The following is a 27,512-nucleotide window of genomic DNA, read 5'->3' on the forward strand; positions in this document are numbered from 1 at the left end:
TAATATATTTTAATAAAAGTGATAGTTTCAAAGAAACAGTTTTACGTAGCAACTGTTGACTAAGACACATAAATGAATAATATTCGTATCTGAAGAGTATAGTGTGAATAAATCCCTCACATTACTATTTATTGTAACGCTGTCAGTTACATCAGACGACATATTGCGCCATAAAACACCTTATTTCAAAAGGATCCGACGGTGTGTAATCCATCAGCCGAGGTTTGGATGTACGCTCAACAACAGGTGGCTATTTTCCCTTACTACTCTGCAGCGTTGTAAGAGCATGTTTGAGTGGCTGATCCTATTTATTATCAGAATTGCTGTATAGTTTGTGGCACTTTTGAAAGTTTTTTTCGAGATGGAAAGAGCTCGTATTCTTCGTGTTACATGTTTAAAAGCGCATGTTGGGCTTATCTCACCAATTATATTGGACAAAATACCAATGAATAATACAGGACAAAGTGCCAAAATGATGTGATGTCAATTCCATTCCAATGTGAGCACAAGTTCACTCTTCTCTTTCATCTATCACATATTTAAAATGGCAGGCGGATCGGCACTATAAGGACAGCTACAACCGAATCATTTAACCTATAAGTTTCACTTTTGGTTTGACTCACATTCAAGAGCGTAAAAGAGTATCAATACAAAATCCTAGTTGTGGATGATCTAGGCACAGGAAAGACGTCAATTTTAAAGAGATACATACACAATACTTTCACAAGCAACTACAAATCTACTGTAAGGTTTAGTGCTTGGCATATACTCGACACCCACTAATTCCACAAGAATACCTCTAGATTGGAGTCGATTTTGCACTAAAGGTCATTCAAGTCGATCCAAACACCATTGTTAATCTGCAAATGTGGGACATTGCTGGCCAAGAGAGATTTGGAAATATGACTCGAGCGTATTATCGAGGTGCGATAGGAGCATTTATTGTGTATGATGTTACTAGACCACTGACATTTCAGAATGTTTTAAAGTGGAAGAGTGACATTGACACAAAAGTGGAACTGCCGTTAGCATGGGGAGGTGGATCAATACCAGTAGTTTTACTGGCAAAGTAAAAAAAAAAAAAAAAAAAAAATCACAGCGCAACATTGCTGCACTCAGGATTAATCCTACATCTTGCACAGGCTGACCAGCATCCAAACACTAAATCACAGAAAGAGATGGACGAGTTCTGTAGAGAGAATGTGTTTATACAATGGTAATATATATTTATGCTGGTTGGCAGACCATCTTAGTGGACTTACAACGGCTGACAGGTCTGATACATCAGCAAAAGAAAATACAAGCATAGACACAGCAGCTGAATTCCTTATAAACCACATTTTGCAAATGTCAAAGCAGAATGACAGTGAATACGAGGTGGATTACAGTAGCAGCGATAGCAGTAAACTATCCCTCCACGACAACGACCGAATTACCGTGATCAAATCAGGCTGTTGCTGATTTCTCTTTTCTAATAAACATCTTCCACGTGCTACTGATGTCAATTGAAAGTACGCGCTGACACCACTTTATTATCTTTAGAAATGTATTTACAAAGTATTTGATTCTATGCTACAAAGGAAATCAAGAGTCCTTCTTGATAGCCTCAGATCGCTCAGAGGTATCTGCAGCAGTACGGCGAGCAGCAGATTTGTTCAAGACCTCATGAACCTTCTCTCTAGCAGCCACCTTTTGTTGGCGCTCTTTTTCCATCACAACGCTGTCTGCCAACAAACCATGGAATCCATAATAAATACCAACCATCAGCGAAATGAACATGACACCCAAAGTGATTTGAAATGTGAGCCATTTAAAACGAATGACGTAGGAAGTAATCAATTCTGCGACCTTGTTGCGATGAGGGAAAGCCTTGATGAGACCAAAAAGCATGAATGACTCGAAGAGATCAACAAACATATTCAAGAGAGGGATCCAAGCGCCAGGACGAATAGCAGCGGGTGCCTTCTTATAAGCCCATGTGCACACAACAATGATGGGTGCAGAGCGTGCAATGACAAACACAATATCGTAGAGCAAATATGTCAAATAGGCTTGTCTTCCTTTTGGTCCGTAACTGTTCAAAGCGTAGAATACTTCATTGGCAGATGTAGGATTTTGATACTCGAGAATATCCAATGTGGGCTCGCCGTCTGTATCATATCCCAAGGGATTGATAATCTAGGTTTACTGTCAATATTCAGACCTTTTCATGCCAACTCCATGATACATTACCACGGCATACTTGTACAAACGATCCAGCATAATCTTGGCCACGACAATGGAGAAGATGAGGATACGTGCATTTAATAATGAGTTTAAGAGAACCTCTGAAACGTGAGGGAAAGGATCTAATCTGAACTTCATGATGAAAATGTGATTGAAAACTAGAAGAAAGACATTCAAGGAGTGAACACCGGCAAAAATTAATAAATAGGCAGTGATTTCGGAATGGCACGGTAATACCTAAAGTTTAAGTGATTTCCCGTTCAGTAAGCTGCTACTGTGACTAGACTTGATTCGTTGGACCGTTCCATGATGCAGGTATTATCTCACACATCCTTTGTTTCAAGCGTTTTCAAGCGTTCAAACATGATGTTAAGAGAGCATCATTACACTTATCAACTAAATAATTGGGTAATGTACACAGTGAGCAGTAAATTTCAACGCAATCTGGTATTTTTGAGTGTGTTGCTCAGTCGTATCTACATGACGAGGCTTTCAAACGCCTCATTTTCATCGTAAACACACAAAAGTTTGATGAGAACATGACATCGTAACGACGATATGTTGCAAACTAGGCCCTTTCAAGTCTGAAAACCCTCTCAATTCATGCGAACAAGGTGTCAATTATTTGTTTCAATTGCAATCCCCCGTTTGTCCATAGAATAATCATTTGACAGCTGATATTGACATTGTATCCTTTCCATTAGCACTTGCTATAACTACGTTTACTGTTTTGGACATGTAAAAAGCTGTTCACTTATACAGTAAGAACGTTCCCACGAGTGATGTTTTCTTGCTATGTACTCTTGAAATTGGAGCTTCTCGACTTGCGTGTACACTTTAAACGAATGTCGAATTGATAGAATAACGGCAATGGAGACATGACTTTTTCTTTTCCGTTGACTCGCTATTCAATCATCATGTTGACTCTTCATCATAATGATCTAAATAATTACACTAGTACCTATTGTAGCATTTGCAGCAATGAAAAATCAATACCTTTGACCAAGTGCTTCTAATATTCACAGCATCTCAATCCCTTTCTTCAAACCTGCATTGGATGGGCTAGACCTGATTTGGTTATGATCCGTGATATTGCACTACCGGCAGCTCTACGTTAAATCTAGGGCTTTCCGAAACCTGCTCCACAAATTTGATCAATTTCGCGATAACTAATGAGCATTAAATATTGAGGAAAACTCAATACCGCATGCTTGAGTATATTATACGTAAACTACGATAATAAAAGGCATGTTTAATTCGTTAGGTTCAAGTTTGCTATACATCTACCTACATACATTACTAAAAAGAATGCAATCCAGCATTGTTTTTTCCGCCTATATCATGTAGACGATTTCAATTGATTTTTGTAATGAGTAATCCAATGACTTTTATTAGTAGCATCTGTCCAAATTTTGCAAATCTCAAAAATCTCGCTCTTCTCTCCATCAACGCATTCTATCTAAAATCCAATTACACCATCGTTTTCTACGCAAAATTTCGCTATAGGAACATGCTACTTTCAAAGCTCTAGCATCATTTTTTCAAAAATCGATGTTCGATCGTCCAAAAGTTGAAAACCTCAAAATCAAAAAACATTTTGTACATCCAGGTCCTCATAGGTGAAAAAATTAGAATCATATAAAACTGAAATATGTTGTAGAATAATGATATTGGAGCAAGTTCCAAGTGGGAACATTATACTGGAAATGCCTGTTTCATGATATAATTGACATTGGGGATGCTATTTTTAAGCGGGGGAATATACATACTTTAAATTGGAAATCTTATTATTCTTGAATAAAGCAAGCTACAGTTGTCTAGTCTTGACAGCAAGATTCTTCAACATGTCAAGTATCTATTGATAACTTGAAACCAACAAGTTAATATGGCCCTTTTCGTACGCTCCGATTTTTAAAATACTTGGTCAAATGCATGCATGTGTGATGTACACATGCGAAGGCTGAACGGAGGTTGAATTTCTATTGTTCTGAATGAGGATCTATGGGGGTCCGAAATCTATCGACCTTAAAATTACGCGTTTCTTGATAGTAACTACCCCTTCAAACTTATATGAAACTTGTAGAGAATTCAAAGGAGAATACAATGGTATTTATATCAAGTCTCTGGTGTACATTGTTCACCTGATATTTGATACGATTGTTTTTGCGATTTTTTGACTGTTTTCAAAATATTAATCAGTATCTGCCATCAAAACATTTTGTCAAGCATTACTAAGCATTGTAAACCAAAAAATTTCCTATCGAATGAGCTATTGCTTGAAGCTCTGACATGACTCTATCATGAAATATTGAAAATATTGTCCTGACCAAAAAATCGTCACTAGATTTTTTGCTTGCTATCACACGTAGATTTTGAAGAAAAATCCATGATTTTGCATGATACTCTTTTTTGACCATATCTCGACAAATACTCACTGGATTCGCACAAAACAAAGACCATTCAATAGCTCTACGTTATATCCATTATAATATAATGGTTTTAAGTACCAGGTGTACGTTCCCTTCATAAATTTGCTCAAAATCTTATATTTTATGAGCTACAAGCAGGAGATATTCAACTTTTTTTTTATTTATCCATAATAACCATACCATCATACACTATTTTCAGAAATTATTGGGACATTTTTAAAAAAAATTGGTACTAATTCTGAATAAATATTGGGTCTATTTATAATTAAATTTGGGACAAATCTTGAACTATTTTGGAACACTTGCCTAATTAATATTGGGACACTTTTCGAAATTATAATGAGACAAAACTAAATGGGATTTGAGATGAAATCATAGTCGCTTTCTTCGTTATTCATAAAATGTCAGATATCAGAATTTACTACGAAGACGGAATAAATGCTCCAGTCGATGGGCATGGAAACGAAGCTGTTGAAATGGATGTAGACAACGAAGCCTTCCCTCTCGGTGACATTACCAACTACAATACTTATGTTGATAGGAAGCCACCTGAAAGAGAATTGACCGCACTAAAAGAGAAAAAGATTAAAAATAAGAAAAATGTGCCCAAGACTGAATATAACAGCTACACAGACAAAGACAAGGCAAGATTTTTTATCCTTATCTACGACCATGGCATGAATCCTAATCAAGCTTGGAAAGCGCACGGCCATATATCAAGAACAACCGCTTACAGATGGTACGCAGAGGATCAAAAAAAGGTTAACAAAGAAATTGAGGACGATGAAGAGCCAGTTAAGAGAGCAGGTCGACCAAAGATTTTGAACGAAGACCATACGAAGCACCTAAAACTAGAATTTGAAGATAATCCATCAGTAACAATCGAACAAGCTCATGAGAGTCTTGTTAAGGCTTTCTCGGGTTTGACTATCAGCCAAACGACTATTTACAACTACATGACCAATGATCTTGCCTTGACTTTCAAGAAAGCTCATTTCCATTCCAAAGAAAGAAACTCGCCTGAAAACATTCAAAACCGGTACGACTGGGTAGTCAAATGGAGCCAAACCGACATGGATTACATGTCCAACTGTGTTTTCATTGATGAGTCAGCTTTCCATATTAACTTGAAGCGAACAATGGCTTGGTCAGAGAAAGGAACTCGAGCTGAAGTGCCTGTACCTCAAACAAGAGCGAAAACTACCACTATTATTGGCGCAACTAGCGTATGGGGAGTGTTGAATGTTCAAGTGAGGTTGCCTGGAACATCCAACAAGAAAAGAAAGTTAGCTGGCACTTCTTCTGGAAAAGCAACAACAACTGTGGGTACTGTAACTGGCCACTACTTTAACTTTATTGCGAAAACGATTGATATCATGGACCAGCATGAGCAATTCAAAGATTTTTATCTTGTTATGGACAATGCACCCATCCATACAGCCAAGGATATCGAGAGGTATATCATTCAGCGAGGTTACAGATGTGTTTACCTCCCACCATACTCCCCTGAGCTTAATCCTATTGAGCAATTCTGGCATGTGGTCAAGAGTAAACTCAAGAGGGAGAGGCTCTTAAAAACTGAAACACTTTCGACCAGGATTACCGATGCATGCAATGATGTATTGTACAGTGATCTTGAAGGTTCTGCTCGCTACTCTGTTAAGAAATTCGATGTTTGTTTGGCGAAAGAGCCATTGTAATAAATGAATTTTACTTTCTCTGAAAATGTCTCAATGTTTTTTTATAAGTGTCCCAATATTAATTAGGCAAGTGTTCCAAAATAGTTCAAGATTTGTCCCAAATTTAATTATAAATAGACCCAATATTTATTCAGAATTAGTACCAATTTTTTTTAAAAATGTCCCAATAATTTCTGAAAATAGTGTATAGAGAATTAAAAAGGAAACAGAAGCTATTAAGTTTGAAGCTCTCGTTCACTTAGTAAAATCAACCAGTACGACCCTTTGAAATTTGTCCATTTTCATTCTTTTTCCTCATTACTCATCGACATCGTTCTCAGCAAGCCCAAATACAACACGCCCTACTCAAACAAAGTACCCTCTACAACTTTTACTAGACTTACAATCAGCATTCATATAGTAATCCAATGACTTTTATTAGTAGCATCTGTCCAAATTTTGCAAATCTCAAAAATCTCGCTCTTCTCTCCATCAACGCATTCTATCTAAAATCCAATTACACCATCGTTTTCTACGCAAAATTTCGCTATAGGAACATGCTACTTTCAAAGCTCTAGCATCATTTTTTCAAAAATCGATGTTCGATCGTCCAAAAGTTGAAAACCTCAAAATCAAAAAACATTTTGTACATCCAGGTCCTCATAGGTGAAAAAATTAGAATCATATAAAACTGAAATATGTTGTAGAATAATGATATTGGAGCAAGTTCCAAGTGGGAACATTATACTGGAAATGCCTGTTTCATGATATAATTGACATTGGGGATGCTATTTTTAAGCGGGGGAATATACATACTTTAAATTGGAAATCTTATTATTCTTGAATAAAGCAAGCTACAGTTGTCTAGTCTTGACAGCAAGATTCTTCAACATGTCAAGTATCTATTGATAACTTGAAACCAACAAGTTAATATGGCCCTTTTCGTACGCTCCGATTTTTAAAATACTTGGTCAAATGCATGCATGTGTGATGTACACATGCGAAGGCTGAACGGAGGTTGAATTTCTATTGTTCTGAATGAGGATCTATGGGGGTCCGAAATCTATCGACCTTAAAATTACGCGTTTCTTGATAGTAACTACCCCTTCAAACTTATATGAAACTTGTAGAGAATTCAAAGGAGAATACAATGGTATTTATATCAAGTCTCTGGTGTACATTGTTCACCTGATATTTGATACGATTGTTTTTGCGATTTTTTGACTGTTTTCAAAAGATTAATCAGTATCTGCCATCAAAACATTTTGTCAAGCATTACTAAGCATTGTAAACCAAAAAATTTCCTATCGAATGAGCTATTGCTTGAAGCTCTGACATGACTCTATCATGAAATATTGAAAATATTGTCCTGACCAAAAAATCGTCACTAGATTTTTTGCTTGCTATCACACGTAGATTTTGAAGAAAAATCCATGATTTTGCATGATACTCTTTTTTGACCATATCTCGACAAATACTCACTGGATTCGCACAAAACAAAGACCATTCAATAGCTCTACGTTATATCCATTATAATATAATGGTTTTAAGTACCAGGTGTACGTTCCCTTCATAAATTTGCTCAAAATCTTATATTTTATGAGCTACAAGCAGGAGATATTCAACTTTTTTTTTATTTATCCATAATAACCATACCATCATACACTATTTTCAGAAATTATTGGGACATTTTTAAAAAAAATTGGTACTAATTCTGAATAAATATTGGGTCTATTTATAATTAAATTTGGGACAAATCTTGAACTATTTTGGAACACTTGCCTAATTAATATTGGGACACTTTTCGAAATTATAATGAGACAAAACTAAATGGGATTTGAGATGAAATCATAGTCGCTTTCTTCGTTATTCATAAAATGTCAGATATCAGAATTTACTACGAAGACGGAATAAATGCTCCAGTCGATGGGCATGGAAACGAAGCTGTTGAAATGGATGTAGACAACGAAGCCTTCCCTCTCGGTGACATTACCAACTACAATACTTATGTTGATAGGAAGCCACCTGAAAGAGAATTGACCGCACTAAAAGAGAAAAAGATTAAAAATAAGAAAAATGTGCCCAAGACTGAATATAACAGCTACACAGACAAAGACAAGGCAAGATTTTTTATCCTTATCTACGACCATGGCATGAATCCTAATCAAGCTTGGAAAGCGCACGGCCATATATCAAGAACAACCGCTTACAGATGGTACGCAGAGGATCAAAAAAAGGTTAACAAAGAAATTGAGGACGATGAAGAGCCAGTTAAGAGAGCAGGTCGACCAAAGATTTTGAACGAAGACCATACGAAGCACCTAAAACTAGAATTTGAAGATAATCCATCAGTAACAATCGAACAAGCTCATGAGAGTCTTGTTAAGGCTTTCTCGGGTTTGACTATCAGCCAAACGACTATTTACAACTACATGACCAATGATCTTGCCTTGACTTTCAAGAAAGCTCATTTCCATTCCAAAGAAAGAAACTCGCCTGAAAACATTCAAAACCGGTACGACTGGGTAGTCAAATGGAGCCAAACCGACATGGATTACATGTCCAACTGTGTTTTCATTGATGAGTCAGCTTTCCATATTAACTTGAAGCGAACAATGGCTTGGTCAGAGAAAGGAACTCGAGCTGAAGTGCCTGTACCTCAAACAAGAGCGAAAACTACCACTATTATTGGCGCAACTAGCGTATGGGGAGTGTTGAATGTTCAAGTGAGGTTGCCTGGAACATCCAACAAGAAAAGAAAGTTAGCTGGCACTTCTTCTGGAAAAGCAACAACAACTGTGGGTACTGTAACTGGCCACTACTTTAACTTTATTGCGAAAACGATTGATATCATGGACCAGCATGAGCAATTCAAAGATTTTTATCTTGTTATGGACAATGCACCCATCCATACAGCCAAGGATATCGAGAGGTATATCATTCAGCGAGGTTACAGATGTGTTTACCTCCCACCATACTCCCCTGAGCTTAATCCTATTGAGCAATTCTGGCATGTGGTCAAGAGTAAACTCAAGAGGGAGAGGCTCTTAAAAACTGAAACACTTTCGACCAGGATTACCGATGCATGCAATGATGTATTGTACAGTGATCTTGAAGGTTCTGCTCGCTACTCTGTTAAGAAATTCGATGTTTGTTTGGCGAAAGAGCCATTGTAATAAATGAATTTTACTTTCTCTGAAAATGTCTCAATGTTTTTTTATAAGTGTCCCAATATTAATTAGGCAAGTGTTCCAAAATAGTTCAAGATTTGTCCCAAATTTAATTATAAATAGACCCAATATTTATTCAGAATTAGTACCAATTTTTTTTAAAAATGTCCCAATAATTTCTGAAAATAGTGTATAGAGAATTAAAAAGGAAACAGAAGCTATTAAGTTTGAAGCTCTCGTTCACTTAGTAAAATCAACCAGTACGACCCTTTGAAATTTGTCCATTTTCATTCTTTTTCCTCATTACTCATCGACATCGTTCTCAGCAAGCCCAAATACAACACGCCCTACTCAAACAAAGTACCCTCTACAACTTTTACTAGACTTACAATCAGCATTCATATAGTAATCCAATGACTTTTATTAGTAGCATCTGTCCAAATTTTGCAAATCTCAAAAATCTCGCTCTTCTCTCCATCAACGCATTCTATCTAAAATCCAATTACACCATCGTTTTCTACGCAAAATTTCGCTATAGGAACATGCTACTTTCAAAGCTCTAGCATCATTTTTTCAAAAATCGATGTTCGATCGTCCAAAAGTTGAAAACCTCAAAATCAAAAAACATTTTGTACATCCAGGTCCTCATAGGTGAAAAAATTAGAATCATATAAAACTGAAATATGTTGTAGAATAATGATATTGGAGCAAGTTCCAAGTGGGAACATTATACTGGAAATGCCTGTTTCATGATATAATTGACATTGGGGATGCTATTTTTAAGCGGGGGAATATACATACTTTAAATTGGAAATCTTATTATTCTTGAATAAAGCAAGCTACAGTTGTCTAGTCTTGACAGCAAGATTCTTCAACATGTCAAGTATCTATTGATAACTTGAAACCAACAAGTTAATATGGCCCTTTTCGTACGCTCCGATTTTTAAAATACTTGGTCAAATGCATGCATGTGTGATGTACACATGCGAAGGCTGAACGGAGGTTGAATTTCTATTGTTCTGAATGAGGATCTATGGGGGTCCGAAATCTATCGACCTTAAAATTACGCGTTTCTTGATAGTAACTACCCCTTCAAACTTATATGAAACTTGTAGAGAATTCAAAGGAGAATACAATGGTATTTATATCAAGTCTCTGGTGTACATTGTTCACCTGATATTTGATACGATTGTTTTTGCGATTTTTTGACTGTTTTCAAAAGATTAATCAGTATCTGCCATCAAAACATTTTGTCAAGCATTACTAAGCATTGTAAACCAAAAAATTTCCTATCGAATGAGCTATTGCTTGAAGCTCTGACATGACTCTATCATGAAATATTGAAAATATTGTCCTGACCAAAAAATCGTCACTAGATTTTTTGCTTGCTATCACACGTAGATTTTGAAGAAAAATCCATGATTTTGCATGATACTCTTTTTTGACCATATCTCGACAAATACTCACTGGATTCGCACAAAACAAAGACCATTCAATAGCTCTACGTTATATCCATTATAATATAATGGTTTTAAGTACCAGGTGTACGTTCCCTTCATAAATTTGCTCAAAATCTTATATTTTATGAGCTACAAGCAGGAGATATTCAACTTTTTTTTTATTTATCCATAATAACCATACCATCATACACTATTTTCAGAAATTATTGGGACATTTTTAAAAAAAATTGGTACTAATTCTGAATAAATATTGGGTCTATTTATAATTAAATTTGGGACAAATCTTGAACTATTTTGGAACACTTGCCTAATTAATATTGGGACACTTTTCGAAATTATAATGAGACAAAACTAAATGGGATTTGAGATGAAATCATAGTCGCTTTCTTCGTTATTCATAAAATGTCAGATATCAGAATTTACTACGAAGACGGAATAAATGCTCCAGTCGATGGGCATGGAAACGAAGCTGTTGAAATGGATGTAGACAACGAAGCCTTCCCTCTCGGTGACATTACCAACTACAATACTTATGTTGATAGGAAGCCACCTGAAAGAGAATTGACCGCACTAAAAGAGAAAAAGATTAAAAATAAGAAAAATGTGCCCAAGACTGAATATAACAGCTACACAGACAAAGACAAGGCAAGATTTTTTATCCTTATCTACGACCATGGCATGAATCCTAATCAAGCTTGGAAAGCGCACGGCCATATATCAAGAACAACCGCTTACAGATGGTACGCAGAGGATCAAAAAAAGGTTAACAAAGAAATTGAGGACGATGAAGAGCCAGTTAAGAGAGCAGGTCGACCAAAGATTTTGAACGAAGACCATACGAAGCACCTAAAACTAGAATTTGAAGATAATCCATCAGTAACAATCGAACAAGCTCATGAGAGTCTTGTTAAGGCTTTCTCGGGTTTGACTATCAGCCAAACGACTATTTACAACTACATGACCAATGATCTTGCCTTGACTTTCAAGAAAGCTCATTTCCATTCCAAAGAAAGAAACTCGCCTGAAAACATTCAAAACCGGTACGACTGGGTAGTCAAATGGAGCCAAACCGACATGGATTACATGTCCAACTGTGTTTTCATTGATGAGTCAGCTTTCCATATTAACTTGAAGCGAACAATGGCTTGGTCAGAGAAAGGAACTCGAGCTGAAGTGCCTGTACCTCAAACAAGAGCGAAAACTACCACTATTATTGGCGCAACTAGCGTATGGGGAGTGTTGAATGTTCAAGTGAGGTTGCCTGGAACATCCAACAAGAAAAGAAAGTTAGCTGGCACTTCTTCTGGAAAAGCAACAACAACTGTGGGTACTGTAACTGGCCACTACTTTAACTTTATTGCGAAAACGATTGATATCATGGACCAGCATGAGCAATTCAAAGATTTTTATCTTGTTATGGACAATGCACCCATCCATACAGCCAAGGATATCGAGAGGTATATCATTCAGCGAGGTTACAGATGTGTTTACCTCCCACCATACTCCCCTGAGCTTAATCCTATTGAGCAATTCTGGCATGTGGTCAAGAGTAAACTCAAGAGGGAGAGGCTCTTAAAAACTGAAACACTTTCGACCAGGATTACCGATGCATGCAATGATGTATTGTACAGTGATCTTGAAGGTTCTGCTCGCTACTCTGTTAAGAAATTCGATGTTTGTTTGGCGAAAGAGCCATTGTAATAAATGAATTTTACTTTCTCTGAAAATGTCTCAATGTTTTTTTATAAGTGTCCCAATATTAATTAGGCAAGTGTTCCAAAATAGTTCAAGATTTGTCCCAAATTTAATTATAAATAGACCCAATATTTATTCAGAATTAGTACCAATTTTTTTTAAAAATGTCCCAATAATTTCTGAAAATAGTGTATAGAGAATTAAAAAGGAAACAGAAGCTATTAAGTTTGAAGCTCTCGTTCACTTAGTAAAATCAACCAGTACGACCCTTTGAAATTTGTCCATTTTCATTCTTTTTCCTCATTACTCATCGACATCGTTCTCAGCAAGCCCAAATACAACACGCCCTACTCAAACAAAGTACCCTCTACAACTTTTACTAGACTTACAATCAGCATTCATATAGTAATCCAATGACTTTTATTAGTAGCATCTGTCCAAATTTTGCAAATCTCAAAAATCTCGCTCTTCTCTCCATCAACGCATTCTATCTAAAATCCAATTACACCATCGTTTTCTACGCAAAATTTCGCTATAGGAACATGCTACTTTCAAAGCTCTAGCATCATTTTTTCAAAAATCGATGTTCGATCGTCCAAAAGTTGAAAACCTCAAAATCAAAAAACATTTTGTACATCCAGGTCCTCATAGGTGAAAAAATTAGAATCATATAAAACTGAAATATGTTGTAGAATAATGATATTGGAGCAAGTTCCAAGTGGGAACATTATACTGGAAATGCCTGTTTCATGATATAATTGACATTGGGGATGCTATTTTTAAGCGGGGGAATATACATACTTTAAATTGGAAATCTTATTATTCTTGAATAAAGCAAGCTACAGTTGTCTAGTCTTGACAGCAAGATTCTTCAACATGTCAAGTATCTATTGATAACTTGAAACCAACAAGTTAATATGGCCCTTTTCGTACGCTCCGATTTTTAAAATACTTGGTCAAATGCATGCATGTGTGATGTACACATGCGAAGGCTGAACGGAGGTTGAATTTCTATTGTTCTGAATGAGGATCTATGGGGGTCCGAAATCTATCGACCTTAAAATTACGCGTTTCTTGATAGTAACTACCCCTTCAAACTTATATGAAACTTGTAGAGAATTCAAAGGAGAATACAATGGTATTTATATCAAGTCTCTGGTGTACATTGTTCACCTGATATTTGATACGATTGTTTTTGCGATTTTTTGACTGTTTTCAAAATATTAATCAGTATCTGCCATCAAAACATTTTGTCAAGCATTACTAAGCATTGTAAACCAAAAAATTTCCTATCGAATGAGCTATTGCTTGAAGCTCTGACATGACTCTATCATGAAATATTGAAAATATTGTCCTGACCAAAAAATCGTCACTAGATTTTTTGCTTGCTATCACACGTAGATTTTGAAGAAAAATCCATGATTTTGCATGATACTCTTTTTTGACCATATCTCGACAAATACTCACTGGATTCGCACAAAACAAAGACCATTCAATAGCTCTACGTTATATCCATTATAATATAATGGTTTTAAGTACCAGGTGTACGTTCCCTTCATAAATTTGCTCAAAATCTTATATTTTATGAGCTACAAGCAGGAGATATTCAACTTTTTTTTTATTTATCCATAATAACCATACCATCATACACTATTTTCAGAAATTATTGGGACATTTTTAAAAAAAATTGGTACTAATTCTGAATAAATATTGGGTCTATTTATAATTAAATTTGGGACAAATCTTGAACTATTTTGGAACACTTGCCTAATTAATATTGGGACACTTTTCGAAATTATAATGAGACAAAACTAAATGGGATTTGAGATGAAATCATAGTCGCTTTCTTCGTTATTCATAAAATGTCAGATATCAGAATTTACTACGAAGACGGAATAAATGCTCCAGTCGATGGGCATGGAAACGAAGCTGTTGAAATGGATGTAGACAACGAAGCCTTCCCTCTCGGTGACATTACCAACTACAATACTTATGTTGATAGGAAGCCACCTGAAAGAGAATTGACCGCACTAAAAGAGAAAAAGATTAAAAATAAGAAAAATGTGCCCAAGACTGAATATAACAGCTACACAGACAAAGACAAGGCAAGATTTTTTATCCTTATCTACGACCATGGCATGAATCCTAATCAAGCTTGGAAAGCGCACGGCCATATATCAAGAACAACCGCTTACAGATGGTACGCAGAGGATCAAAAAAAGGTTAACAAAGAAATTGAGGACGATGAAGAGCCAGTTAAGAGAGCAGGTCGACCAAAGATTTTGAACGAAGACCATACGAAGCACCTAAAACTAGAATTTGAAGATAATCCATCAGTAACAATCGAACAAGCTCATGAGAGTCTTGTTAAGGCTTTCTCGGGTTTGACTATCAGCCAAACGACTATTTACAACTACATGACCAATGATCTTGCCTTGACTTTCAAGAAAGCTCATTTCCATTCCAAAGAAAGAAACTCGCCTGAAAACATTCAAAACCGGTACGACTGGGTAGTCAAATGGAGCCAAACCGACATGGATTACATGTCCAACTGTGTTTTCATTGATGAGTCAGCTTTCCATATTAACTTGAAGCGAACAATGGCTTGGTCAGAGAAAGGAACTCGAGCTGAAGTGCCTGTACCTCAAACAAGAGCGAAAACTACCACTATTATTGGCGCAACTAGCGTATGGGGAGTGTTGAATGTTCAAGTGAGGTTGCCTGGAACATCCAACAAGAAAAGAAAGTTAGCTGGCACTTCTTCTGGAAAAGCAACAACAACTGTGGGTACTGTAACTGGCCACTACTTTAACTTTATTGCGAAAACGATTGATATCATGGACCAGCATGAGCAATTCAAAGATTTTTATCTTGTTATGGACAATGCACCCATCCATACAGCCAAGGATATCGAGAGGTATATCATTCAGCGAGGTTACAGATGTGTTTACCTCCCACCATACTCCCCTGAGCTTAATCCTATTGAGCAATTCTGGCATGTGGTCAAGAGTAAACTCAAGAGGGAGAGGCTCTTAAAAACTGAAACACTTTCGACCAGGATTACCGATGCATGCAATGATGTATTGTACAGTGATCTTGAAGGTTCTGCTCGCTACTCTGTTAAGAAATTCGATGTTTGTTTGGCGAAAGAGCCATTGTAATAAATGAATTTTACTTTCTCTGAAAATGTCTCAATGTTTTTTTATAAGTGTCCCAATATTAATTAGGCAAGTGTTCCAAAATAGTTCAAGATTTGTCCCAAATTTAATTATAAATAGACCCAATATTTATTCAGAATTAGTACCAATTTTTTTTAAAAATGTCCCAATAATTTCTGAAAATAGTGTATAGAGAATTAAAAAGGAAACAGAAGCTATTAAGTTTGAAGCTCTCGTTCACTTAGTAAAATCAACCAGTACGACCCTTTGAAATTTGTCCATTTTCATTCTTTTTCCTCATTACTCATCGACATCGTTCTCAGCAAGCCCAAATACAACACGCCCTACTCAAACAAAGTACCCTCTACAACTTTTACTAGACTTACAATCAGCATTCATATAGTAATCCAATGACTTTTATTAGTAGCATCTGTCCAAATTTTGCAAATCTCAAAAATCTCGCTCTTCTCTCCATCAACGCATTCTATCTAAAATCCAATTACACCATCGTTTTCTACGCAAAATTTCGCTATAGGAACATGCTACTTTCAAAGCTCTAGCATCATTTTTTCAAAAATCGATGTTCGATCGTCCAAAAGTTGAAAACCTCAAAATCAAAAAACATTTTGTACATCCAGGTCCTCATAGGTGAAAAAATTAGAATCATATAAAACTGAAATATGTTGTAGAATAATGATATTGGAGCAAGTTCCAAGTGGGAACATTATACTGGAAATGCCTGTTTCATGATATAATTGACATTGGGGATGCTATTTTTAAGCGGGGGAATATACATACTTTAAATTGGAAATCTTATTATTCTTGAATAAAGCAAGCTACAGTTGTCTAGTCTTGACAGCAAGATTCTTCAACATGTCAAGTATCTATTGATAACTTGAAACCAACAAGTTAATATGGCCCTTTTCGTACGCTCCGATTTTTAAAATACTTGGTCAAATGCATGCATGTGTGATGTACACATGCGAAGGCTGAACGGAGGTTGAATTTCTATTGTTCTGAATGAGGATCTATGGGGGTCCGAAATCTATCGACCTTAAAATTACGCGTTTCTTGATAGTAACTACCCCTTCAAACTTATATGAAACTTGTAGAGAATTCAAAGGAGAATACAATGGTATTTATATCAAGTCTCTGGTGTACATTGTTCACCTGATATTTGATACGATTGTTTTTGCGATTTTTTGACTGTTTTCAAAATATTAATCAGTATCTGCCATCAAAACATTTTGTCAAGCATTACTAAGCATTGTAAACCAAAAAATTTCCTATCGAATGAGCTATTGCTTGAAGCTCTGACATGACTCTATCATGAAATATTGAAAATATTGTCCTGACCAAAAAATCGTCACTAGATTTTTTGCTTGCTATCACACGTAGATTTTGAAGAAAAATCCATGATTTTGCATGATACTCTTTTTTGACCATATCTCGACAAATACTCACTGGATTCGCACAAAACAAAGACCATTCAATAGCTCTACGTTATATCCATTATAATATAATGGTTTTAAGTACCAGGTGTACGTTCCCTTCATAAATTTGCTCAAAATCTTATATTTTATGAGCTACAAGCAGGAGATATTCAACTTTTTTTTTATTTATCCATAATAACCATACCATCATACACTATTTTCAGAAATTATTGGGACATTTTTAAAAAAAATTGGTACTAATTCTGAATAAATATTGGGTCTATTTATAATTAAATTTGGGACAAATCTTGAACTATTTTGGAACACTTGCCTAATTAATATTGGGACACTTTTCGAAATTATAATGAGACAAAACTAAATGGGATTTGAGATGAAATCATAGTCGCTTTCTTCGTTATTCATAAAATGTCAGATATCAGAATTTACTACGAAGACGGAATAAATGCTCCAGTCGATGGGCATGGAAACGAAGCTGTTGAAATGGATGTAGACAACGAAGCCTTCCCTCTCGGTGACATTACCAACTACAATACTTATGTTGATAGGAAGCCACCTGAAAGAGAATTGACCGCACTAAAAGAGAAAAAGATTAAAAATAAGAAAAATGTGCCCAAGACTGAATATAACAGCTACACAGACAAAGACAAGGCAAGATTTTTTATCCTTATCTACGACCATGGCATGAATCCTAATCAAGCTTGGAAAGCGCACGGCCATATATCAAGAACAACCGCTTACAGATGGTACGCAGAGGATCAAAAAAAGGTTAACAAAGAAATTGAGGACGATGAAGAGCCAGTTAAGAGAGCAGGTCGACCAAAGATTTTGAACGAAGACCATACGAAGCACCTAAAACTAGAATTTGAAGATAATCCATCAGTAACAATCGAACAAGCTCATGAGAGTCTTGTTAAGGCTTTCTCGGGTTTGACTATCAGCCAAACGACTATTTACAACTACATGACCAATGATCTTGCCTTGACTTTCAAGAAAGCTCATTTCCATTCCAAAGAAAGAAACTCGCCTGAAAACATTCAAAACCGGTACGACTGGGTAGTCAAATGGAGCCAAACCGACATGGATTACATGTCCAACTGTGTTTTCATTGATGAGTCAGCTTTCCATATTAACTTGAAGCGAACAATGGCTTGGTCAGAGAAAGGAACTCGAGCTGAAGTGCCTGTACCTCAAACAAGAGCGAAAACTACCACTATTATTGGCGCAACTAGCGTATGGGGAGTGTTGAATGTTCAAGTGAGGTTGCCTGGAACATCCAACAAGAAAAGAAAGTTAGCTGGCACTTCTTCTGGAAAAGCAACAACAACTGTGGGTACTGTAACTGGCCACTACTTTAACTTTATTGCGAAAACGATTGATATCATGGACCAGCATGAGCAATTCAAAGATTTTTATCTTGTTATGGACAATGCACCCATCCATACAGCCAAGGATATCGAGAGGTATATCATTCAGCGAGGTTACAGATGTGTTTACCTCCCACCATACTCCCCTGAGCTTAATCCTATTGAGCAATTCTGGCATGTGGTCAAGAGTAAACTCAAGAGGGAGAGGCTCTTAAAAACTGAAACACTTTCGACCAGGATTACCGATGCATGCAATGATGTATTGTACAGTGATCTTGAAGGTTCTGCTCGCTACTCTGTTAAGAAATTCGATGTTTGTTTGGCGAAAGAGCCATTGTAATAAATGAATTTTACTTTCTCTGAAAATGTCTCAATGTTTTTTTATAAGTGTCCCAATATTAATTAGGCAAGTGTTCCAAAATAGTTCAAGATTTGTCCCAAATTTAATTATAAATAGACCCAATATTTATTCAGAATTAGTACCAATTTTTTTTAAAAATGTCCCAATAATTTCTGAAAATAGTGTATAGAGAATTAAAAAGGAAACAGAAGCTATTAAGTTTGAAGCTCTCGTTCACTTAGTAAAATCAACCAGTACGACCCTTTGAAATTTGTCCATTTTCATTCTTTTTCCTCATTACTCATCGACATCGTTCTCAGCAAGCCCAAATACAACACGCCCTACTCAAACAAAGTACCCTCTACAACTTTTACTAGACTTACAATCAGCATTCATATAGTAATCCAATGACTTTTATTAGTAGCATCTGTCCAAATTTTGCAAATCTCAAAAATCTCGCTCTTCTCTCCATCAACGCATTCTATCTAAAATCCAATTACACCATCGTTTTCTACGCAAAATTTCGCTATAGGAACATGCTACTTTCAAAGCTCTAGCATCATTTTTTCAAAAATCGATGTTCGATCGTCCAAAAGTTGAAAACCTCAAAATCAAAAAACATTTTGTACATCCAGGTCCTCATAGGTGAAAAAATTAGAATCATATAAAACTGAAATATGTTGTAGAATAATGATATTGGAGCAAGTTCCAAGTGGGAACATTATACTGGAAATGCCTGTTTCATGATATAATTGACATTGGGGATGCTATTTTTAAGCGGGGGAATATACATACTTTAAATTGGAAATCTTATTATTCTTGAATAAAGCAAGCTACAGTTGTCTAGTCTTGACAGCAAGATTCTTCAACATGTCAAGTATCTATTGATAACTTGAAACCAACAAGTTAATATGGCCCTTTTCGTACGCTCCGATTTTTAAAATACTTGGTCAAATGCATGCATGTGTGATGTACACATGCGAAGGCTGAACGGAGGTTGAATTTCTATTGTTCTGAATGAGGATCTATGGGGGTCCGAAATCTATCGACCTTAAAATTACGCGTTTCTTGATAGTAACTACCCCTTCAAACTTATATGAAACTTGTAGAGAATTCAAAGGAGAATACAATGGTATTTATATCAAGTCTCTGGTGTACATTGTTCACCTGATATTTGATACGATTGTTTTTGCGATTTTTTGACTGTTTTCAAAATATTAATCAGTATCTGCCATCAAAACATTTTGTCAAGCATTACTAAGCATTGTAAACCAAAAAATTTCCTATCGAATGAGCTATTGCTTGAAGCTCTGACATGACTCTATCATGAAATATTGAAAATATTGTCCTGACCAAAAAATCGTCACTAGATTTTTTGCTTGCTATCACACGTAGATTTTGAAGAAAAATCCATGATTTTGCATGATACTCTTTTTTGACCATATCTCGACAAATACTCACTGGATTCGCACAAAACAAAGACCATTCAATAGCTCTACGTTATATCCATTATAATATAATGGTTTTAAGTACCAGGTGTACGTTCCCTTCATAAATTTGCTCAAAATCTTATATTTTATGAGCTACAAGCAGGAGATATTCAACTTTTTTTTTATTTATCCATAATAACCATACCATCATACACTATTTTCAGAAATTATTGGGACATTTTTAAAAAAAATTGGTACTAATTCTGAATAAATATTGGGTCTATTTATAATTAAATTTGGGACAAATCTTGAACTATTTTGGAACACTTGCCTAATTAATATTGGGACACTTTTCGAAATTATAATGAGACAAAACTAAATGGGATTTGAGATGAAATCATAGTCGCTTTCTTCGTTATTCATAAAATGTCAGATATCAGAATTTACTACGAAGACGGAATAAATGCTCCAGTCGATGGGCATGGAAACGAAGCTGTTGAAATGGATGTAGACAACGAAGCCTTCCCTCTCGGTGACATTACCAACTACAATACTTATGTTGATAGGAAGCCACCTGAAAGAGAATTGACCGCACTAAAAGAGAAAAAGATTAAAAATAAGAAAAATGTGCCCAAGACTGAATATAACAGCTACACAGACAAAGACAAGGCAAGATTTTTTATCCTTATCTACGACCATGGCATGAATCCTAATCAAGCTTGGAAAGCGCACGGCCATATATCAAGAACAACCGCTTACAGATGGTACGCAGAGGATCAAAAAAAGGTTAACAAAGAAATTGAGGACGATGAAGAGCCAGTTAAGAGAGCAGGTCGACCAAAGATTTTGAACGAAGACCATACGAAGCACCTAAAACTAGAATTTGAAGATAATCCATCAGTAACAATCGAACAAGCTCATGAGAGTCTTGTTAAGGCTTTCTCGGGTTTGACTATCAGCCAAACGACTATTTACAACTACATGACCAATGATCTTGCCTTGACTTTCAAGAAAGCTCATTTCCATTCCAAAGAAAGAAACTCGCCTGAAAACATTCAAAACCGGTACGACTGGGTAGTCAAATGGAGCCAAACCGACATGGATTACATGTCCAACTGTGTTTTCATTGATGAGTCAGCTTTCCATATTAACTTGAAGCGAACAATGGCTTGGTCAGAGAAAGGAACTCGAGCTGAAGTGCCTGTACCTCAAACAAGAGCGAAAACTACCACTATTATTGGCGCAACTAGCGTATGGGGAGTGTTGAATGTTCAAGTGAGGTTGCCTGGAACATCCAACAAGAAAAGAAAGTTAGCTGGCACTTCTTCTGGAAAAGCAACAACAACTGTGGGTACTGTAACTGGCCACTACTTTAACTTTATTGCGAAAACGATTGATATCATGGACCAGCATGAGCAATTCAAAGATTTTTATCTTGTTATGGACAATGCACCCATCCATACAGCCAAGGATATCGAGAGGTATATCATTCAGCGAGGTTACAGATGTGTTTACCTCCCACCATACTCCCCTGAGCTTAATCCTATTGAGCAATTCTGGCATGTGGTCAAGAGTAAACTCAAGAGGGAGAGGCTCTTAAAAACTGAAACACTTTCGACCAGGATTACCGATGCATGCAATGATGTATTGTACAGTGATCTTGAAGGTTCTGCTCGCTACTCTGTTAAGAAATTCGATGTTTGTTTGGCGAAAGAGCCATTGTAATAAATGAATTTTACTTTCTCTGAAAATGTCTCAATGTTTTTTTATAAGTGTCCCAATATTAATTAGGCAAGTGTTCCAAAATAGTTCAAGATTTGTCCCAAATTTAATTATAAATAGACCCAATATTTATTCAGAATTAGTACCAATTTTTTTTAAAAATGTCCCAATAATTTCTGAAAATAGTGTATAGAGAATTAAAAAGGAAACAGAAGCTATTAAGTTTGAAGCTCTCGTTCACTTAGTAAAATCAACCAGTACGACCCTTTGAAATTTGTCCATTTTCATTCTTTTTCCTCATTACTCATCGACATCGTTCTCAGCAAGCCCAAATACAACACGCCCTACTCAAACAAAGTACCCTCTACAACTTTTACTAGACTTACAATCAGCATTCATATAGTAATCCAATGACTTTTATTAGTAGCATCTGTCCAAATTTTGCAAATCTCAAAAATCTCGCTCTTCTCTCCATCAACGCATTCTATCTAAAATCCAATTACACCATCGTTTTCTACGCAAAATTTCGCTATAGGAACATGCTACTTTCAAAGCTCGAATTTCAAAATCGAAATTCAAAGAGAAATCAAAAGAGAAATCAAAGCGAATAGAGAAAGCCAGTGAGCGAAGACTCCAAGGTATAGCCCCTGCTGTCAGTTACAAGTCATATTGGACCGTTTTATGAATATTGTGCGAAATTACGACTGTACATATGTGTGAAAAACAAGATGTGAAGCCTCAATAATGTTTTGTCTCGAAAGGTTTGAGATGGTTAAATACTCTTTACACAAGCGGTGGGATGACTATTAAGAGTGGTACCATTTGATGTGCATTTCGGTTCCGTACAAGCTTACTACTAGGGACAGAAAACAATGGCTACTATCGAAAAAAATACATTTGAGCGATGGAAAGGTGCAAGTATGCAGCTCGCGATTTTAGCAGGCTACTTTACTGTTTGATATATCGCTTGCAATCGACTGTAACAAATCCACTATACGTATAATCAATTATTGTAGGGCCTGATGTCCTGCATGTAGAGCTTATTAACTGAGACACCATCCAACATTTACATGATCTGATGTCTTTTTTTTTGAATTAAATCATTCATCATATAACCGAAGAGGAAACGAATAGCATAAATTATTATACATGGTATCTGTGTGGCGTATTTAATCGAAGTCATTGCGTTTATATACATTGAAAAGTGACGCTAGTAGAATCCAGCATGTCCAGTATAAGTGAAAAAAGAGTATGCCCCTCTATAAGAATGACTGAACAGTGATGATCGGGCTAATAATTCTTTAAGGCAACTTGATGCAAGTGAAATCACTTGAATTCGTAAATCACGTACAGCATGTAGTCATTTTACATTTGGAAGTTTATTTCACAACGCTTTGGAGTGACATGATTCTAGATGCCTATTCAAGTTTGACTTTAAGACTAAAGATAGATTTTAGCTTTCTTCTCATTCAAAATGGGCGCTTGATCTACTATGCACCCAACATGGTATTTACATCAACTTCCAAAAAACCATGATTTCAATATCCTATGAATTCCCCACTTTTGTTACGTGGCAATCGTACCTTTTCACATGAAGGCTCAAAATCACAATTGAAATGTATTTGATATAAGGAGAACTGACACAGCAACCAGAGGAGTGGATCACAACAGACATGGCCTCTGGTAAGGGGAGGGATTAAAAAAAAGGGAGGGGAAGGAAATCAAATTTATACAGCTATTGTCACGTACACAGTGAAGGTTATAGAACAGAAAATGACACCTGTTTGACTGTAGGTTACATACATGGTACAAGGGAAGTATGCCTGCATCATGTACAGCCCATGTACATGAACTGATTACTACTGCTACAATTCCTTGCTATCAAATCGCTTCGTGAATGATCATACTAGTTTCCCTGATTTGTCCGTCTCAACATCTTTCTTTTTTATGCCATTTATATATAGAGTTAAGGAGATTCACCCTCATTACAATAAAATGTATTATACATGAATCATTTAAAAGTATCCTGTGTTGTTTTCTTTTTTTTTTCTCTCTCTTCCTTTCCTCTCATCCTTAACTGTAAAAATGGGTTTGTTAAGCTTTAAAAAGAAATCTCGCAAACAACGGCAGCTGAATGATAAGCTATTCGAATTATCACATCATTACCAGCCTCCTCCCAAGCCTCTCACCTTTGCAGGTGGTTCCTTATCGAAAAGCAATACACTTGAAATCGAATCGTCCAATCCCAGAGATACAAGAGCCAGTTTAATGGACGACATTATGAACGAGTTGGACTCTGCCAGATCAACCAGTAACTGTAGCGATGAGCCTCCAATTTCCAGACAGAATAAGGGTACTAAACTACATAAATGACATGCAAATAATAATACTAAACAGAAACAAGTAGGTGCTAGACCATCACCACTGTTAATGTTTGATTCACCATCATCATCTGTACCACAGCAACAACAGTCATCATCATTATCATCATCTCAAATGCCGGTATATCATGCAGCCACAGCAGCAGCTAAAAACCCTGCATTTATGACCTCTCATCAGCATTCATCTGCACCAACGATTAGTATACCAGCAGTAGATAACAACAAAGCCTCTCGTAAGAGCATGCAAAAGCAGCTGCCGCAACATCAACCAAAGCCAAACCCTCTTTTGTCTTTTAGTGACAGCAACTTGAATTTAAACAGTTCAAAAAACGTTGGCAGCGATATCGCTGATCAAGACGACCTGAAAGCTATCTTGGTGAGCAAGCCAGCCTCCCCCCCAACACTGGTGCAACAGCAGATACAAACACAAACACAAACAGCCGCATCGCCCCCTGCGTATAATATTGCCACAAACAATAATACATCAAAGAATTTAATGGATAGAATGAAAGAGAGACATCGTTTGGAAGCTCGCCAATCATTACAACCCTCCCCTTTTATGGATAACACTCAGGCTCGTACCAACAATTTAAGTTCACCATCCATGCCCATTATCTACTCGGCCACCACTACAGCTAATAGCCCTATCACAGCTATCACACCCAAGGACATAAGACCGTCCCCGAAACCACTCGTTCAATCGCATTCCTTCACAACATATGCTAAACCGACCTCGACTCACATAGCAATAGCAGTAAACAAGCAACGTCCAAAGCAGCAACCGCCATTGGTGAGAAGCGTATCCGACATGAACGACATGTACACAGTCGCCTCCAAACCAATTCAGGTAATACTCCGTAATCTAGATTTTACGTGTGATTTATCAGATTTTTAATTAACTATGTTTGCTACAGACACAATCAGATATCAGCTTACACAAAAGAGCTTCTCCATCACCTCCATTGAAGCAATTAAGAATGCCGCAATCATCGTCTATCACGAATGTCAGAAACTCTTATTTACAAACTGGCCCTGTGATGAGTGTTCCTTATGAAGAAGAGCAAGACATGTTCCGTGCTCCCGTCAACACTGTAAGCCCTATGCGACTTCAATTAAATCGTTCGGTGTCTGCTTATCCAAGTTTTCCTCAACAATCACTACAGCAACATCAGCAACAGCAAATGGACCTACAGCAAAGACAGCAGATGGAAATGCAACAACAACATATATTGCAACAGCAAAAGCAGCAACACATGCAACAGCAACACATGCAACAGCAGATTGAGTTGCAACAGCAGCAAATACAAGAGCAACAGCGACTGCAACAGCAAAAGTTGCAACAACTGCAAATCCAACAACAACAAATCCTCAACCAAACTCTAATGGAAACGACAGCCGCTGCTGCTGTCGCTGCCTCTACTGCAGCAGCTCCCTTAAAAATCAATCAACATAGCCGGGATGCTCCTAAAATGGCCATCGTTCGATCTGAAAGTCGTCTTATAGATACAAAACATACATCCAAATCCAAGCCAGCGTCTAAATATAATCAGGCGCCGAGACCTTTGTACGAGCGATCTTCATCACCCCCTTCTTCGTCCTCTTTAGGAGGAGGAGTCGAATGCGCACATAGTAGATGCCGCCAGCAGCAGCAACAACAACACTATCATTGTCATTGTCATTGTCGCCCTACGAGCCCAACTAGCAATAACAATAGAGTCGCCGTGTTGCATAGCTCAAGAAATAAGCCAGATACGCCACCTCCTGAATTACATCATACTACCATGTTCTCCAAAGAATCGACAGAACAAGCATCACTTATTGAGGATGACGACAACCCACCCGAAAATAAACTTATGACCATTGAGGAGACACTGATCGCAAATTCATCCACAAGCACATTGACGGAAGGAGATGATATTGTTGCTACCACCACCACTACTACTAACTCATTGCCCAACAAGACCATGTCCAAGGTTATTCGATTGCCTGAAAAGCTAAAGCAAGAGCTACAATCTATGCAACTGCGTCGATCCACTTACTCTGTTCCTGACTTGACCACGTTTTCCTCAGATTACGACGATGATGCGACTGAACGACAAAAGGATTGGAGTACAATTGAAATGTTTGATTCAGGCATCATCGCCAACGAGCCACTAAAGGAAGCTACATCGTTCACCGCTGCCGACATAAACCCGAGTCGAAGCTCTTCTGAATTGCTCATGTTTGATTCAAACAAACATTCAGAAGACTCATTTTATTTGGAATTAGACAGTTCCTGTGGTGTACATCACCAACATCACTCTCAGCAGCTACACCATCACCGCCATAACCATCATCATCACCATCACAAACGACACCGATGCTCCAAAAGATATAGCACTTGCTGCTCTTCTTTATCAAGAAAGAACCATCCTTGTCCGTCATCTAAACACAATACAAGCCTCCATAAATCATTTTCTACCTATTCCATGGACATGCCAGCTTCTGTTCTGACAACATTCTGTAGTCATCAGCCAGGGAAACGACATCATCATCACCACCACCATCACCATCATCATCAAGCAAACAAACATTGGAATCACCGTTGCCATGACAACAACCTCAGCAGCAGCAGATACACACTCGTACTTCGAGACGATGAGGACGAGGTTGTGCTATAAATACCATCTAGCAGTTGATGTTGCCTTGATTCGGACATATAATACAAAGCTTAATCTTCCTCATTTTCATTACATAAATTGACATGTTCTCCTTTTCCCATTTTAAAATGTTTACACATCTGGAGATGGAGATAACCCCCCTTGAATTTGTAATCATCTTTTTACTACCTCTTATTTATATTAAATACTCTCTTTGTCATTAAATGTTGTGTGTTTCTTTAGAAAATTTTCTTTTTGTATAAAAATGGATGATTGCTGCTATTTTTATCTTGGCTCATATCATCCTCTTGTTATATGCTCTGTGTTACAGCTACACAAGAAGAGGAGAGGTGCAAAATAATCCA

At 36.9% G+C, this 27,512-nt stretch overlaps 8 protein-coding genes across 8 annotated transcripts; 7 read left to right on the forward strand and 1 right to left on the reverse strand.

Annotated features, from left to right (window-relative positions):
* Nucleotides 1-1,584: 1,584 nt before the first annotated feature.
* Nucleotides 1,585-2,364, reverse strand: ATC70_006959 (SAP domain-containing protein; the record flags this gene model as incomplete). Its single annotated transcript, XM_064826225.1, has 2 exons — nt 1,585-2,178; nt 2,233-2,364. The coding sequence occupies 2 exons, from the start codon at nt 2,362-2,364 to the stop codon at nt 1,585-1,587; spliced, it is 726 nt and encodes a 241-aa protein (XP_064676323.1).
* Nucleotides 2,365-5,056: 2,692 nt separating this feature from the next.
* Nucleotides 5,057-6,355, forward strand: sed5_2 (Integral membrane protein SED5; the record flags this gene model as incomplete). Its single annotated transcript, XM_064826226.1, has 1 exon — nt 5,057-6,355. The coding sequence occupies one exon, from the start codon at nt 5,057-5,059 to the stop codon at nt 6,353-6,355; it is 1,299 nt and encodes a 432-aa protein (XP_064676324.1).
* A 1,856-nt stretch (nt 6,356-8,211) lies between these two features.
* Nucleotides 8,212-9,510, forward strand: MEU1 (S-methyl-5-thioadenosine phosphorylase; the record flags this gene model as incomplete). Its single annotated transcript, XM_064826227.1, has 1 exon — nt 8,212-9,510. One exon carries the CDS (start codon nt 8,212-8,214, stop codon nt 9,508-9,510), a length of 1,299 nt encoding a protein of 432 aa, XP_064676325.1.
* Nucleotides 9,511-11,366: 1,856 nt separating this feature from the next.
* On the forward strand, nt 11,367-12,665 carry ATC70_006962 (uncharacterized protein; the record flags this gene model as incomplete). Its single annotated transcript, XM_064826228.1, has 1 exon — nt 11,367-12,665. The coding sequence occupies one exon, from the start codon at nt 11,367-11,369 to the stop codon at nt 12,663-12,665; it is 1,299 nt and encodes a 432-aa protein (XP_064676326.1).
* A 1,856-nt stretch (nt 12,666-14,521) lies between these two features.
* ATC70_006963 (uncharacterized protein) lies at nt 14,522-15,820 on the forward strand (the record flags this gene model as incomplete). Its single annotated transcript, XM_064826229.1, has 1 exon — nt 14,522-15,820. The coding sequence occupies one exon, from the start codon at nt 14,522-14,524 to the stop codon at nt 15,818-15,820; it is 1,299 nt and encodes a 432-aa protein (XP_064676327.1).
* Nucleotides 15,821-17,676: 1,856 nt separating this feature from the next.
* On the forward strand, nt 17,677-18,975 carry ATC70_006964 (uncharacterized protein; the record flags this gene model as incomplete). The annotated part of the gene is made up of 1 exon (XM_064826230.1): nt 17,677-18,975. The coding sequence occupies one exon, from the start codon at nt 17,677-17,679 to the stop codon at nt 18,973-18,975; it is 1,299 nt and encodes a 432-aa protein (XP_064676328.1).
* A 1,856-nt stretch (nt 18,976-20,831) lies between these two features.
* KRE5_6 (killer toxin resistant protein) lies at nt 20,832-22,130 on the forward strand (the record flags this gene model as incomplete). Its single annotated transcript, XM_064826231.1, has 1 exon — nt 20,832-22,130. One exon carries the CDS (start codon nt 20,832-20,834, stop codon nt 22,128-22,130), a length of 1,299 nt encoding a protein of 432 aa, XP_064676329.1.
* A 2,082-nt stretch (nt 22,131-24,212) lies between these two features.
* On the forward strand, nt 24,213-27,168 carry ATC70_006966 (uncharacterized protein; the record flags this gene model as incomplete). The annotated part of the gene is made up of 3 exons (XM_064826232.1): nt 24,213-24,480; nt 24,535-25,355; nt 25,423-27,168. 3 exons carry the CDS (start codon nt 24,213-24,215, stop codon nt 27,166-27,168), a joined length of 2,835 nt encoding a protein of 944 aa, XP_064676330.1.
* Between the last annotated feature and the right edge of the window lie 344 nt (nt 27,169-27,512).

This window comes from Mucor velutinosus (assembly GCF_035048745.1).
Source record: "Mucor velutinosus strain NIH1002 chromosome Unknown tig00001549, whole genome shotgun sequence".
Taxonomy (NCBI): Eukaryota; Fungi; Mucoromycota; class Mucoromycetes; order Mucorales; family Mucoraceae; genus Mucor; species Mucor velutinosus.